This window comes from Girardinichthys multiradiatus, chromosome 21 (genome assembly GCF_021462225.1).
Source record: "Girardinichthys multiradiatus isolate DD_20200921_A chromosome 21, DD_fGirMul_XY1, whole genome shotgun sequence".
NCBI classification, from domain to species: domain Eukaryota; kingdom Metazoa; phylum Chordata; class Actinopteri; order Cyprinodontiformes; family Goodeidae; genus Girardinichthys; species Girardinichthys multiradiatus.
Genome location: NC_061813.1, coordinates 20,438,191 through 20,455,212, shown reverse-complemented (window position 1 = coordinate 20,455,212; position 17,022 = coordinate 20,438,191). Strand labels below are relative to the sequence as shown.

The 17,022-nt window shown below is 39.1% G+C and overlaps 1 protein-coding gene across 3 annotated transcripts; it reads left to right on the top strand.

Annotated features, from left to right (window-relative positions):
• The first annotated feature begins 553 nt into the window (after positions 1-553).
• On the top strand, positions 554-15,766 carry slc51a (solute carrier family 51 subunit alpha). Of its 3 annotated transcripts, XM_047350335.1 has the most exons (10): positions 554-784; positions 4,381-4,532; positions 5,111-5,184; positions 5,437-5,595; positions 8,014-8,125; positions 11,242-11,388; positions 11,474-11,579; positions 14,080-14,204; positions 14,635-14,705; positions 15,582-15,766. In XM_047350335.1, the coding sequence occupies exons 1-9, from the start codon at positions 712-714 to the stop codon at positions 14,686-14,688; spliced, it is 1,002 nt and encodes a 333-aa protein (XP_047206291.1). In that variant the 5' UTR covers positions 554-711; the 3' UTR covers positions 14,689-14,705; positions 15,582-15,766. The 3 variants fall into 3 exon arrangements, with proteins under 3 accessions (XP_047206291.1, XP_047206290.1, XP_047206289.1); XM_047350334.1 differs by lacking the exon at positions 15,582-15,766 and having other exon boundaries at positions 14,635-15,422; XM_047350333.1 differs by lacking the exon at positions 15,582-15,766 and having other exon boundaries at positions 555-784; positions 14,080-15,422.
• The last annotated feature ends 1,256 nt before the right edge of the window (positions 15,767-17,022 follow it).

The following is a 17,022-nucleotide window of genomic DNA, read 5'->3' as shown; positions in this document are numbered from 1 at the left end:
AACTGAGGGGCACGTGATGTAGCTGTCTGATTTTACACACAAAACGCATATTTACCAACGTACCATCCTCCATTTACTTTATTGTTCTCAGAGTAGCTGGAGTTTTTTTTTTTTTTTTACCTAGTGTTTCCAGGAAACGGTGTGAGAAGTGTTTTAATCATAATGCATGTAGCTGAACCCGGATCAGAACTGAATCAAACATAGGGAATAAGTAGGCTACAGACATGTTGAGTTTTTGTTTTGACGGTACCAAAACTGTTTATTTAAATGAGAAAATGGATAGATTTACTAATGAACAGATGAATGCTAACAAAGCAGATGAAAATAATAGAAATATTAATATAGGTTAGTATAAATTATCAACAGAAAGGCCTAAAACTGGCAAATTCTCACAATTTTTCTGTTGCATAAAAGGAAAAACCTGACTGCTATATATTTTTTTTTTGGCTCAGAAATGACACGACAAATCACTAGCCCTGTCACCATCTAATGACACAAGAGATGGGGGCGGGTCCAATCATTGCAGTTAAGTTTCTCTGAACGGGCTGCAGAGTGAAGCAGAATCATCTTTGAACGCAAACTCTTTGGTTTCTGGAGAGGAGAGGGGTCGCATCCACCAACTCTTACGCACCGAGCTGTCTGCGGATGTGAGGCAGGAGCGCAGAAAGTCGGCTCGCATTTTTGAGGGAATCCAACCAACCATCATCCAGCATGAGTAATGGATCCAACCGGACCGCTGACCGGTGTGAGAACGAACCTCCGTTCGCTATCGAGGTCATCCGAAGTAAGTAGACTGGACCTGGTTCTGTAGCACAAATTGAGCTCACTGTGCAGATGAATGATCTGCACCACCAGGTTTTCCCCACTGGAGTTTCAAATAGTTCGACATCAGTGTCGTGGAAAACGCAACACGTCCGGGAGCAACGCAAAGTCAACACACCCTGAATGGGAAACTTATAGGAATTTCAGAAAAAATCAGAGCAAAAAATCCTTAAACTCACATGTTTTTGAATCGCCGCCTCTCCTAAACCGTTCAAGTTAGAGACTTGAGCTTTGCACCAAGTCATCTTCAGACCTTGCTGGCGCTCACAGTGAAGGAATTATTTTGATACCTTTTATCGTTTTGTCATAAAAAAGGTTTGTTTCAAGGTACCAAATCTGTCCTTCCCAAAATCACTTAAAATTGAAAAGATTCAAAATTATCCACTTTTCTACACTGTCACATCTCCAACACGGATTTATGTAGATACACGAAATTCTCCAGGATTGTTCACCAATCTCTGCTGATACCTGCGGTCCAAAAAATATTTGGATACCTTTTGAATAAATCACATTGATAGCCCTTATATTTTCCGAGTTAATAGACGTTGTTCGAGAGCATGTTCAGGTATTTTTGTTTTTCTCAATTTTTCCCTTTCTTTTCACCTAATGTGCCTTTAATATTATATTTTCAACAAAAATGTATTCTTCAGCTAATTGTTGGTCATTTTTTCAAATTTTTACTTTTTCAAATTTCTTTGGCAGGTTCTGCTTCCTTCATTCAGCTTTCACATTTTCTGCTTCTTTTTAATCCTGTTTCTCTTCTTCAATTCAATTCAATTCAATTCAAAGATACTTTATTGATCCCCGAGGGGAAATTAGAATTCCAGTACAACCCATCCAGACAGACATCATGACACAAGACAATGGGGGGACGGGTCACCGAGGCTTTGCTGCCCACTCACAGGCGCTGCCCTTGCTAGAAGAGAAAAGAGGCCACATTAGGAAAGTAGAGGGAAAAAAAATCATGTTTCACACTTTATCCTTAGCAGGATACAGTTTGAGATTGCAAAAAACCTCAGCACAAAGAAGCAACAGTTGACAAAACAACATCATGCCGGGAACGGTGAAGGTGGTGTGAGGGGGTGCATATGTTTATCTTGAGCATGTGTGTGTGTGCAAGTAAGTCCATGAAGCACTGTCACAGAGGCCATTGTCCTTGATGGTTCGTTGGAATGTTCATCAACCGGTCACAAAGTTCTGAGCAGGTCCACAGATGTTCTCAGGGAAGGGAGGGGGCAGAGGGGGCAGAGGGAGCAGAGCGTCATGTTTACATAACTTCCAGGAGAGGTTGTAGATAGCCAGCCATCAAGGTCGTGCAGGGGAGCCAGATTCAGAAAAACAATCATTATTTGGGTTAGGCTGACTCTTAATTCTCCGTCAGCCTTGAGAGTCTTGCTGGTGCTTCTCAAAGGCAAATCCAAACAGCCAAATTCCTGGTCTTTCGCCAGATCCGAGCGAACAATTTTCTCCAAGATTTATCACATTTCACCCCTGAGTCCAGGAACCGCAACCTGCCTGCGATCCTAAGGATCACATCCAGTCTTTTTCAAATTTCTTTGGCATGTTCTGCTTCCTTCATTCAGCTTTCACATTTTCTGCTTCTTTTTAATCCTGTTTCTCTTCTTTCTGCCTCCTTCTATTTCATGTGTTCTTCAGCTAATTATCGCTTATTACTTTTTCAAATCTTTTCAGCATCTTCTGCTTCGATCATTCTGCAGAATGCATTCTCACGTGCGGTTTCACAGAAACAGCAATTTTTCTAGTTTAAATATGATTTCACTTTTTTCCTTTACAGAAGGTATTTTAGCAGACTTGTATTTTTTTTTTAGAAAAAACACAGCTTTTGCCAGAAAGAGCATTGTGTGTAGGTTAGAAATGAAGGTGGAGCTTTTTGCAAGCTTTAGCTTTCAAAACAAGAAAGAAAATGATAATTGATCATTTGATAAAATAAAAATGTTGATGCAATGAAATCTTCAACAAGCGATCTATGGTGAATGTTCTTTTAGTCATGTTCATGAATGTGAAATATGATATTTTTACCAAACATTCAGCGACAGAGCACATTCTGCCTTTGAAACAAGACATTAAGGTTATATTTCAAAATCAACATTTCAGGGAAATCCCACGGTTGAGGATAAAACTGGATCATCCTTAGACTAATCCAGAGTGAGCTCAAGTATTAAATCAGTTGATTTTTGACTTTTGTCAAGTTACAACCACAAACTTATTCAATAGAAATATTATTTGATAGACCAACTACAAAGTAGTATGTAATTGTGAAGTGGGAGGAAAATGATACATTACAAATTTTTAAAAACAAATTTGTAAACTGTGGCATTCATTTGTATTCTGCCCCCTCTATGATACCCCAAATTAAAAGGTTGAGCTTTAGTGAAGTATAGTGAACAAACAGCATCGTTAGGATCAAGAAACACATATTTCAGGTTCAGGGATAAAGCTGTAGGGGAGTTTAAAGTGGAGTTATTGTTATTATGATTGCAGCGTGACAAAACCTGCAAAAGTTTGAGGGGTGTGAACTTTGGAAATGCAGTGTAACGTGTGTCTTTGCACTGCTGGAGCAAGCTGGAATAGCAGGTAAAAGCCCATAGCTGCATGGGGGAACATTCAAACTCCACACAGAAAGGCCACAGGTAAGAGATGAGCCCTGGACCTTTATGCTGTGGGCCAACAGTGCTAACTACTGGTTACACTGCAGCCCCAGTTCAAATCTTGATGAGGTAATTTTCACTAAACAAATACAAATACCTGTATTTGTTCCACAGAAATGTCCAGCTGTAAGCTCAATGTGTTACGCACATCTCTTAGACATTAGATTATATTACCGTAACAGAGAAGCCTGAGCAAAACAGGAACAACTGTTGTGGGGGTTTGTTTCAGTCTGATCACCACTAATGACTCTGAATTCCTGACATTAAATGACGCATATTACAAGAATAGATTCAGCTAAGGCTATAGAGCTTCAGCTATTTACTGCCTTTCCTTCTAGTCTTTGTTTTGTATTTTTCCTTTCTCTGGAAAGAAATCATTTCTCGTCAGTGCCGTAAGGGCAACATCCACCTCCATCCTAATCAACTGTATTGTCATGCCATCAGCAACATCCTGCCACATCTGCAAACTTTTTCCATTATTGGGATTTTGAGTGTTGCCTTGGTTTTAACTGTATAGCAAACATGTTAAAAAATAGAGAAATCCTGAGAGGTCTCTAGTTTGGTTCATTCCTTCCAAATTCTCTCTGAACTGTCTATATACGTTTTTACACCAACAAAGCAAAAACGAGCAAAGTTTATAATTTTTTTTTATTTGGTACTTTAGAGGTAAATGCATTAATGCAGCAATGATTCACTAATTTTGCTTCTTAAAACTTGAAAAGACTCAATCTACTTTTGACTTCTAAGCTGTTTTTCATCCAGCCTGAAAAAGCGAGTATGAACATTAAACGTCTTAACAAAATCTGAAAAAAAGTCTTGCAGTCTTGGTTTTCCCCAATCAAATGTAAAATAGGTCTTTTATTATCAAATTTTGCTCCTTTTCTTTCAGATTTGGACATCTTTGGCATTATCTTGTATTCTGTCCTCACCTTCATGGCTACGGTTTCCATGCTGGTGTTCATTGAGGAGTGTGTGTACATTTACAAGAAGGTTCCCGCCAAAAAGAAGAGTGTAATCATCTGGGTGAACGGGGCAGCTCCGGTAAAGTTACATACACATGGTCTAAAGAGCCTTGAAAAGTATTCAGACTGCTTTCAATCTGTCACGTTTTATCTTATTAGAACAACAAACTTACCTGGGCTTTATATGGATTGTATGTGGCTGACCAAAACCACTTGAGAATGAAGTAGAAAGAAAATTAAACTTGGTTTTCAAGATTGTTTATATAAATTTAAATCTGAAAAAGGTGGCAATGTATTTAGCTTCAGCCCCTTTTACTCTGATACCCCTAAATCAAGTCCATTGTAATTACACACATTAACACTGTGTGTTAATACCAGTATAAATGTGAAAACATTCACATGCTATTACCAGAGTGAGACATTGTGGTGGCAGCATCATGCTGTGGGAATACTTTTTTTCTCAGCCAGGGCAGGGCAAGGCTTGAACTTAACAATTTTTCAAGAATTTGGATTGGTCTATTACATAAAATCCTTTGAAAATCAACTATTTGTTGTTAGAATGTGACAAAGTGTGAAAAAGCTTAAGGGTCATGAATACTTCATTCTTCTTTCGGGTTACATGATTAGTAATCCCTTTTTTCTCCCTGGTTTTTCCAGGTGATTGGCACCATGTCCTGCATAGGAATGTGGATCCCCAAAGCCGTGATGATTACAGATATGACCTCGGCCACGTAGGTTTTTTTTTTCCCCTTTTCCTTACCTTATTCTCTTGTTGTGTGCTGTGAGTTATACCCTTGCATTCCCGCTGCTCATGGATCAAAGGGGAACTCAAGCCTCATACTTCCTAGGAACATTTTATAGAAAACAGCAGTGCTGTTGTGCAACATGCACTCATTTTCTTATAGGCTTTTTTTTCTTTCCTGATTCTGTTTCACCCACCTTTGTTCAGTTTATTGGTCTCTGTTGCTCTTCTGTCCCCATAGCTATTTTGCCATTGTGGTGTTTAAGTTCCTGATTATGATGCTGGAGGAGACTGGAGGGGATGAGGTCTTCCTGAAGTGGGCCAACAAACACAAACTGAAGATCAGTACGGGGCCCTGCTGCTGTTGCTGCCCCTGTCTCCCACATGTGGCCGTCACACGGTAAACTCCCCAGTGACACACAATCACTGCTGATCAGTGTTTTTTTACTAACTCAAGGGCTGCTTTTTTGTAGTCCTGAAGAACGAGGAGAACCTCAGAGGAACCAAAAGCGTATCTTAAGGTTTGACATGTGAGGCATGTTGTTTGTAGGCAGTCTCTTTATATTCCTGGCAAAATAAAGATGTGGGTTTTTTTTTTTTATCAGACGGGAACTGAATCAGATCATTTCTATCATGGTCTCATTAGGGAGTAAAGAGATTTGGAAGTGTTGTTTGGTCTTTGAGATTTTATTCATGCTTGAGAGTGTGTTAAGATCTTTCTGGCTTGGTTTCTTCTTGGACCTTGGTCAAAAACCTCTAAGCTTAAAAAAAAGGAAAAGTAATCACAGCAACTTTTGAAAGATTCTGTGAAATGTTTAGAATTCATCAGGATAGGATTTAAAGTGGACATGTTTTACCAATTAGGATGTCTAAGATTGAGGGAGGTCAGAAAAGGAGTTTGCTGCACACAATGAAACAGAGCTGTGCTGTAGCTGTTAAGTGTTTACCACGCCTCATGTTGCTACCATAAAATGATACATGGTTAAAAATCTTTCACAAATAAAAATCTAAAAAATATAGAGTGCATTTGTATTCAGTCCCCTTTACTTTGATACCCCTAAATAAAACCCTTTGCAACCAGTTGCCTTCAGAGGTCACCTAAACGGAGTTCATTTGTGAGTGATTTATTCACAGTACAAAATCAGCTGTTCTGTGAAGGCTTCAGAGTTTTGTTGGAGAACATTAGCGGACAAACAGCATCATGAACACCAAGGAACACAGTGGACAGGTCAGGGATAAGGTTTCAGAGACGCTTAAAGCCGGGTTAGATTATAATTCAATAATCTAAGCTTTGTACATCTCATGGAGCTCCATCATCATAAAACATGGAAACAGTATGGCAAATCTACAAGTCCACCTGAACTGACAGGCTGGTCAAAGAAAAGTATTAAGTAGAGAAGCGGGCAAGAGAGCCATGTTATCTCTGGAGGAGCTGCAGAGATCCACATCTCAGGTGGGAGCATCTGTTTCCATAACAGTTAGTTGTGCTCTCTACAAATCTGACTTCATGGTCAAAAAAATTATAGAAGAAAACTATTGTTCAAAGGAGTCAAAGTCCTGTTTGGACCACGAGCCACAGCAAACATTTTTGCAACTAAAGGTGGTTCTTCAAAGCATCGACCTATGCCTGGTTCACATGGCAGGATTTTTCTTTGACCTGATCTTCCCCTTCAGACATGCCGCGATCATCATGATGACTTAAGATAATCTTATGAGATATTCCTGCTGTGTGTGGTGTGTTAGGAGTGATCTAGTCTGCTCAGAAGGACGTCAGGACCGCTCCAACCTCAAATCACGGATATTCAACATGTTGTATTGTCGTGGCCCGATATCCTACCTTGTGTGCTGTTCCCTAAGAAAAAAACCAAGGACACAGCCTGTTGAATGTGACATGTAGCCAATCAGAAAGCAAGGTAACAGAAACACGGAGAATAATTACTCTGAACTCACGTTTGAGTTCAAGAGGGTTAGCGAGATTTCCCGTCTGACATCTGAATGTTTGTGTGTGGTGTGTTGTGCTGTAAGGATTGGAAGAGGAAAACCGGCTTTGTCTCACATTTGAATGCAGATATGATGTAACAATTGGTTTTGCAATGTTGATCATGTACAGATGCAGCTCAGAGTCACTGACAGAGCCAGTCATGTCAGTAAGCTTTGAAGTCATTTTTAGCCTGTTTGAACAAAACCTGCCTGTGTACCTGTGTCCTGTTTGTATTGGACTCAAACAGGAGGAAAGCAGCATTTCTAAGAACGCAGGTTGAGCAAACTCCTGGTCATTCACTTCTTCTCGATGCATGTATGCAGCATGGTGTCATGGTCCCCTCACTCCTCTTTCTGGTTGCTGTCAGTATTTGTCGGTCTGATAGTTTTTGGTAAAGCTCTGTTATTTATTAACAAAGTATCTCGCATGCAGTTGTTAGACAGAGACGGAGCTAATGTCAAACACTTCTAATATGTGGAAAACAGAACATCTTAGACTACCACCTCACACACAGTGATACTGATGATAATGATCATGTCGAGGCATGCTCAGCTACTTCTTGGCTGATCTTTTTATAAGACATCATACATTCCCTCAGAGGCCCCTGGCACTGTCATCGTTCCCTAGGTATGTTCAGATCTTGACTGCAATAAACCTCCAATAAAATTTTGCCCTTCCTCTGTCTGTTTTGATACTAAAAACCAACCCTTAAGGTCAGATTCAGGATATTCCCACGACAACTGGGGAGTCAACAATGGACTAGTCGTAACATCTTGTCTACGAGAATTAGTATCATTCAAAGTGGCTATAAATTTATTTCCTCTGTTCAACCTACAGGCGCACGCTTTTCCTGCTCAAGCTCGGTTCCTTCCAGTTTGCCCTCCTGAAGCTTATTTTCACCCTCCTTTCCGTTATCCTGTGGACCAACAACAATTTCAACTTGCAAGATGTAAGTCACAGGGATGGGCAAATAAACACCCTTTATGTCGCCAGTTATTTTTCCCCACACATATGCAACCTATAGATATTTATTCATTTATTGCTGATTAATGAGTTTTAAAACAGTTTAGTGTCTACGTGCAGCACCTCACAAAAGTATTCCTACCCTGTGAATGTTATCAGTTTGTCACTTTGCAAACACTAACCTCAGTGTGTTTTATTGGCATTTCTTGTAAAAAACCAACACAATGTAGAATTGTGACATGGAAATAACCTTTGCATACTTCCATCATCTATTAGAGCACTGTTCAATCTGTCATGCAAAACTGTTCTAGCACAACTGCAAATCTACCATGGTCGTCCACTTAAACTGACAGATGGGAAAAGGAGAACATTAATCAGAGAAGGAGCCAAGAGGTCCAGGGTAACTCTGGACGATGAGCAGAGATCCACCTCTCAGTTGGGATAATCTGTATAAAACTATTAGTCGTGCACTCAACAAACCTGGTCTTTCTGGAAGCATGGAAAGAGGACAGCCACAGCTGATAGGAAGCTATAGGACTTCAAAATGTGCAACTTTCCACCTTTCCTGTAGAGCAGGAGTGTTCAAAGTGTGATCAGGGGCCACAATCAGGGACTGATTTTGTTCCGGCCCCCAATTGGATTTCAAGAATGATACAGATTTGGCTCGCCAGTAAAGATGGTTGATATAGATGGAGAGGTTTTATTTTTAATAAGGGCAAAGTTATTCCTTATAAATTAAAAAATCCTCATACAATGCAAAATGTTAAGAACAACACAAAGTATTGGTCTTTCCCCTCGGGGATCAATAAAGTATCTTTGAATTGAATTGAATTGAATTACAAACCATGATTTTTACTTATAATGAAGTAAATAGGAACCCATCTATGAAGTGGCTTATTTAGAAGCAGAGTTTAGTGCACCCAAATCTGCCTTAATTGAGTAATTATTTCATACAGGAAACTACTTCAAAGAAAGTGACACAAATCCTGTTGCTGAGAATAAACACATTTTTTAGTATTGTTTTCAATCTTGACCAAAACGAGCAAACGGGATGCCTTTCTTTTAAATGCTCAAAAACAACGCACAGCAGGCTTTTCAGATTTTGATTTGTGCAAAACAAAACCTTAAAAACGAATAAATGAATTCCTTCCATTTTACAGTTATGTGCTACCTTGTGTTTATAATTAATTAATTCAATCCCATCTTTACTTTGTCCTCAAAACATGCTTTTGTATGGGTTAACGCACCACCTGTCATGGTTTCAATTTCTGTTACTAGAGAACAAATAAATATTATCCTAAGTCCAAAACAGGGAAGCAAACAATGACACGGTTCTTTGCTTTTGGAAGAAGAAATCTTAGTTTTTCTTCTTTTCTTGAAAAACATTTAGATCTTCAGAATTATTGGATACTTAGCTGTTTTGAAATATTTACATGAGATTAAATAAATCCACCTTGAAGATGCTGTTTGCATCCCTCATTTAAATAAATCTTATTCCCTTTTCCACTGCTGTGCTGAGGCTTCAACAGAAGAGTTGCTCCTGCCTCTTGTTTAACAGAATTGATTCTTGTCCTAAAAATGCTCTTGTTTTCCTTCGACCATACAGTTTGGACCCTGAGAGGTCATCCTGTTTTGTTATATTTTTTTGTAATTTCTTTCTGGTAAATCTCACATAAAATGTTTTTTTTTTCTTTTTGATACTTGATGATTAATATATAGCAGCTGCTTATAGGAGTCCGCTGGTTCTCGAGGAGAAATGCTATTTCTTAATTTTTCAACCGTTAATCACCTTCCCTTTCCTACAAATGTCTCAATCGATAACCATAAAGAGCTGAATCAGTTTTGAGACTTTTTCTGTATTGTACCTCTTGCTTTTTTTTTTTGAATGACCTTTGAACCAAAAAGAAAGGAATTCTGTTGGTTTATTTCTGGTTTGATGCTTTTCAGCAATAAACCGTTTGTTTATTTCCCTTTAAATGGTTCAACATTTTTAAAGTAAAAGGCATCTCTGGATTGCAGCTTCTGCACATGAACAACCAATACAGTTTATTCTGCTATTGACTCTCATTTTGTGTTTCTTGGATGATTGAAGGTTGAAAAAAAAAAAAAAACAAGACATATTGGTCATTTAATAACTTATTTAACACCGGAGTCCTCTGTACTGCATTGGATAACAGTACACAACAACAACAGCCTGACACCAGCTCCTCAAGCTGGTCACAGGCTTGATCACACACCGCTGTGGGATGGCATCCTGTTCCTCAACTAGTGTGGTGGCGTTGGTCACTCTGGAAAGAACATCATGAACAAGATGATCAGTGGGTTTGAGGTCCGAACTGCAGGCAGGCCATTGCATCCTCTCCGCTCTCCGAGGTGGAGCTAGTCAGAGCTCCCATAGGTAGCACCTAATAAAAGCATCTTGAAAGATAGAAGCAGGTTCCTAACAGTGAAGATAAAGGATTGTCGCTGGTTGCAGAAACAGATCTCTGTCCCGTTGCATTGAGATGGCCTCTAATGTTGTCGAGCCTTGTTTTTCCAGTGAGGGCGATGCCGCCCCACGTCACACTGCCTCCACTGTTTGGCAGAGAGGAGTTTTATGTGCACAACTCACATTCTCAGCTCTGCTGCGCTACCCACAGATACCTTTTGTTTACAAATATGGTACCATTTAAGGGGGAATAAACAGGCTTTCCAGCAGTGTAAGATGTATTGCCAAGAGGTGCTGCTGCAATAAAGACACAACCATCCAAACACAAATTTCCTTTTTTTGTCCTAAGTTTATGTTGTTACCTTAAACGCTGAAGACTTTTTGGGTTTTTTAGAGATCCAGACGTTTTGACAATGGGACCCAAACTATTGTCATGCTTAAACATGAAAGGATGTTAGATCTTTTACACTGAATAACATTTATTAAGCTTAATGATAACATTTAGCCTGTTGTTAAATTGTAACAAAGATCCAAGCATTATGTGCAGTTTCTTGATACTTTATTGAGCTGTCATTTTGTTTTCCAATCAGTGTTGAGGGTGAAAAAAAGTCTACTGGGTTATTATAATAGGTTATTGCTTATAATTATTTTTCAGCTGTGTAATCCCTTTTTAGATCAGCGCTACCGGAGTAGCAATATGGATCAACTTGTTTGTTGGCATCTCGACAATCATTGCTCTGTGGCCTGTAACCATCATTTTCATGCACCTGAAGACCACCTTACGAACACGTAAGATCATCCCCAAGTACGCCATGTACCAGGTAAGGTCCCAAAATGGCACACAGTACAGTTCCCCAGCACTGAGGTCGTCAGACATTAACAGTATCCATGTGTTGGTGTTGGTAGTTGGTGCTGATCCTGAGCCAGCTGCAAACAGCTATAATCAACACCTTGGCCATGAATGGAATTATCGTCTGCTCTCCACGTTTCTCAGCTCCAGCCAGAGGATACAGTGAGTCACAACACAATTCATCTGTTTAGTCAGTCATTTTCTACTGCTTATTCCATAGTGGGTCACAGGGGAGCTGGTGCCTATCTCCAGCAGTCTATGGGCAAGAGGCAGGGTACAACCTGGACAGGTTGACAGTCCATCACAGGGCAATACACAAACACTCATTCATACACCTAAGGGCAATTTAGATTGACCAATTAACCTAACAGGCATGTCTTTGGACTGTGGGAGGAAGCCGGAGTACCCGGTGAGAACCCACGGGGATAGCATGCAAACTCCATGCAGAAAGACCCCAGGTTGGGAATTGAACCCAGGACCTTCTTGCTGCAAGGCAACAGTGCTACCAACTGCACCACTGCCACCGTCTGTTTGTTTGGGCTCTTTTACCGGTAAACCAGGTTTTCATCTTCAGCCTCTGTGCCCAGACATTGGTGGATTTCGTTAATGCCAGAGCCAGCCAACTTGTCTGCTGTTAAAAAGCTGGGCAAAAAGGTTGTAATTTATCAAGCCGATAAATTTAGAGACCACAATAAAAACGTCTTTACGTTCTGATGCTCTTCCAAAAAGAAACCTAGAAGCTGTTTTGTTTTGTTTAATGTGAGGCATCCCAAGTAGATCAATATGTTTTAAATCTGCTTTTGTCAGTGCCAAAATGGTAAGTTTAAAAGGATAACAAACAATAGAGACCATGTATAACATATGCATCACAGGAATGACAGTAATTTTGATATATAACCTGTTTCCAATCACAATTTGTTAGCACAAAGGAACCACAATTTATTTTATTTTAGATTAAAAAAAAAATCATGATTTAGTGCTGAAAAATGAGATAATATTTGTAGGTTTCCTTTAAATAATCTCCCTGTTAAAAAGCTAGGTTACATGATTGTCATACATAATTTCTATACGTTCCCATTGTTCTGTACCGAATATGTTGTACAATTAATCTGAAAAAATAAAGGAATAAAAAATGTTATGGAGTGAGGGGGAGGGGTTGAAAAATCAAAAAGCTGTAATACACTGGTTAGAAATATGTCTGCTTTCTTAAACTAGCTTTGTTGAGGCATCTTTTCATTGGATTTGATCATTCAGTTTGCTTTAGTAGGAGTCTATCAGCATGACATGACATCTTCATTGGCAATATCTGCCTGCTGTCCTGAACTCTAGCTGGTCCATTTCAAAGCTTTACCTTTTCTCTCAGTAAAGCTATTCTATTGTTGGAGGTATGCTTGAACTTAGCTTCTCCTTTTTGGGACAGATTTAAACATTTCGTGTCAAAACGTACCACTATTTGTAACTGCTTATACCTTCGACCACTTTTACCTGACCCCAGAGCATGTCGCTTCCGCTACTGTGTTTCACTGTGGTTATGGTGGTCTCTTGTGCATGCCCACTGTTATTTTTGTGCCTGACGCATCTTTTTAATTACACATTTTCCCACAAGGTTTTCGGAGATTTTAGCCAATCGGATATTTGGAATTAAAGGCTCCTCTCTTGAAATCTCCCTCACTTAGAGCCAGCATATGGAGAGCTCAGGAAATTGTTGTCACATGTAGAATCCAACCAGTACTTGTTGGGATTTCCTGCAGCAAATCGGTGCTGCCGTCGGCTGTTTGGGACCAACCCTCCCAACAGGCTGTTGTCTTGTCTTTCTATAAATTTTGAAGGAAAGCTTCAAATGTCAATATGTTTTGTACAATGACATCATTTCAGTCCCCTGTAACACCTATGCAAACTGTTGCTTCAGCTGAAGGATGAAAGCGAGCAAATGTCAAGAAAATGTAACTAATTTCCCTTCTGATGTATAGTATTCTCAGTCTTGATATGAAATAAAGCAGGAGGGAAATTAAACCAAAAAGGTACAAAGTTTTCATTTAGTGGTGTATGTGCACTTATGCAACAAACTAATGATTTTTTTAGATTTTACATTTTCTACATAACATATTGGTTTGATTCAACTCCCACAACCGGGAAACCTTGGACCAGATCCCGGGGCAGGTTGGAGACATACAGTCCAAGTGGACCATGTTCTCTGCGTCTATTGTTGATGCTGCCGCCCATGCCTTCGGCCGTAAGGTCTGCGGTGCCTGTAGTGGTGGCAATCCCCGAAGCCGGTGGTGGACAACGGCAATTAGGGATGCTGTCAAGCTAAAGAAGGAATCCTATCGGCTGTGGTTGGCTTATGGGACTCCTGAGGCGGCTGACGGGTACTGTGAGACTGCGGCCCGGGCTGTGGCAGAGGCAAAAACTTGGGCCTGGGAGGAGTTTGGTTATTCATTCGTTCATTTTAACAGCGGTGTTTAACAGGAGTTTTGAGAGCCACTGTCTAATAAATGAATGAATCAGATTAGGCCAAACAGGACTGACATGAACTGTGACATAGCCTTACATATAAAAGTCTGTTTCTGTCCAACGTAGAACCTCAAGCAAGTCATAACCGTGACGATTCTTTGTGCAAACTTTGATTTCTCCTCTTGTGTGGACATCTCTGTCTCCACAGTGCTCAGTCAGCAGCTCCTTATCCTTGAGATGTTCATCATTACTCTGGTCACCCGGCTGCTGTATCGACGACAGTATGAACCTCTGCCCGAAGAAGAACCGGGTGACACTGAGACCACCAAGATGGTAGCAATACCAGTTTCTGAACAAAGATCCAAATCCAATCATTTTTCTTTTGAATTACCTGCTCAGAGTTCAGTTTAACTATTCGGGCTTTCTTCCCAGGCATGCTTTTAAAGGATGTAGAGTGTAAAGTTAATTGGGTAACTTCAAGCTGCCCGGTACTTTGGACAGTGAAGCCCAGACTATTACACCTCCACCACTGTGCATCACAGCTGAATGAGTAGTTCTTCAGGGAAGATGTCATTGATCTGTACTTTTCGCTGCTAATATTTGCAGATTCTTACATTGACTATGGATCAAGTTTAAAGTATATTTCTGAGAAAGAACTATTCTCTGACAGTATGTTCACTGATTAACTGTATATTTCCCCCGCTGTTATGTTATACTTGTGTGGTTATAAATGTTGTTGTTTTTTTTTTTTTTTTCAAAAAAGGGACCTTCACTTTGCAGCAATTTAAACTCCCAGGAAGTGTGTACCCGGATGTGATCAATGTATTCGATTAGGTAATTTACCTCTTTCATGTCAGTTTGAGACTGTGCCTCTTGAAACCTTTAACAGCTTTTTAAAATGAATGATGAAACAAGCTGGAAAACAGAAGCCAAAGATTTGTTGGAGGAGAACTTTGAAGACAGGCTAACAAATGCCATTGTCAATAAAGACGCTTGTATTTTCGTATAGGATTTTTTTTTCCTTGTTTTGTTTGTGTGCTGGTTTTAGTTCTTACTGTGTAGAAACTAAAGGGTATAGGACTTGGTATCTCTCAGGTGCATATATATACATATATACATATATACATATATATATATATATATATATATATATATATATATATATATATATATATGTCTTGCTTGTCTTTACTAGGTAAAACTGAGTTGCCTGGTTTAGTTCTACCAACTCTAAATTGAGTGAACCAAAAAATACACGAAATATATAAAACATAAAAATTTTAACAATTATTTTGTGAGGTGCATAAAGTTGCATGTTGTTTTTTTTTTACATATTGTATGAAATGTTTCCACTTCGACATGTGCAGGATTTTTTTTGATTGCTTCACATGGAATTGGACATCAATTGCTGTAATAATTCACTGAATTAACTACTTTAATTGCCTCTGTTGAAATGCTGGAATTCCGTTTGTGTGTAATTACATTCATATTTCCATAACTTCTTTATTTTCTTTTTATGTGAATCACAAATAAAACGGCTTTACCATTTTTTATCATTTACATTTTGTGCACTATCATAAAAACCTATTAAGCTGTCCTGTTACAACTGGACCTGGGTCTTGGAAAACAAACTTAAATATAAATGCCAGATGCTGAAAGACTGTAATTAATACTGTAAGTAATTAACGCTATATATCATTCTGCCACTAGAGGGAAGTAGAGACCACGAACTGGAGGACGTCTCTGTGTTCCGGGGCGCTGAAGCACGACTCGGATACCGGTTTTTAAACATGGCCCCTTAGAATAGTTTCATTACCTCTTAAGAAGAAATTTAAACATACCATAAAGGTGTTCTGTCCATCTACGACTTGGAAAAATAAACAAGTGAATATGAATGATATTGACTGGCATTCCTTCAACCAATTAAATTGAAGCTGCTGGCCACTTCTCAGTTTTCAGCCAATCACCGCACAGCATCAGCCGGCGCCTCCCCCGCCAAGTGCGGTTGAGTCGGAGGTGGAAGTACGTGCTTCTCAAAACGTCACCACGGGCCCGGATGCTCGATGATCAGACCTTCAAAATTAAACGATTTGCATCGGCATGGTAAATACACAAATACCGAGTCTAGACAGAATAGAGGGTATTATTTATTAGAGTCTTGGATCCACAAATATCATAAATCATCATAGCAGAACTAGCCATATAATACAGTTAGCAAGATAACAAAACAATATGACGTAAGATCAACAAGCAATAAATGCACCTGTGTTGTAGGTATGAATTATATATTCATTTTAATTCATTTAATAAGCGTAGGTGTTATATGGATGTATGAACTTTCATTTATTAAGTGGACGGACTGCAGCTAATACTTTTAGTACCTGTTCCCTGGCATCCATGGACTTTTTCTGAGTCCTGGTTCGGTCCAATAACTGTTGCCTACGGATTCTCATATTTCTGATAATTTTTTTATATGTATTCCAGCATTCTCTCACAATCCAAAAACATGTCTGTGCTACATTTAAAACCTCTGTTGAGAAATGAATAGTTTGTCTTATTTGTCTATTCACTGATTTCATGATTGATTGAGAGAATTAAAGGCACTTTGACGAAGCCATACCAAATTTAGGCCATGTGTGCTATGTTGTATGAGCTGTCGTAAAGACATAATTTTTGTTTTACCACCAGCTCTGAAGCTGTACAGGAAAGAACAGACTCTGATCTTTCAGGAAGATAATAATCTGCAACCAGTCTGTGATGACACATGTCATCTGTTACAATGATTTGTGGTTTTTAAGTGAACTGATTTAGTCATACCCCTTTTTTCCCATTTCATAATTGAAAATGACCTCCAGTTTTTCAACTCCTATCTTCCTGCAAACCTCATATGTACATGTTTACATGTACAGTTGAAACCTGATGTTTACATAAACTGTTCGAAAGACTCATAACCCTCTTTTCTCAGTGTCTGACTTTAAATCAGACTAAACATTTTCTGTTTTAAGTCAATTAGGATTACCAGAATTATTTAGATTTTCTAAATGCAATTATAGTTAGAGATTTATTTTTCTTCAGAATTCATAAATTTATCTACACTTATTTCTGTGCCTTTAAACAAATTGGGAAAACCCAGATGATGATGACAAGGCTT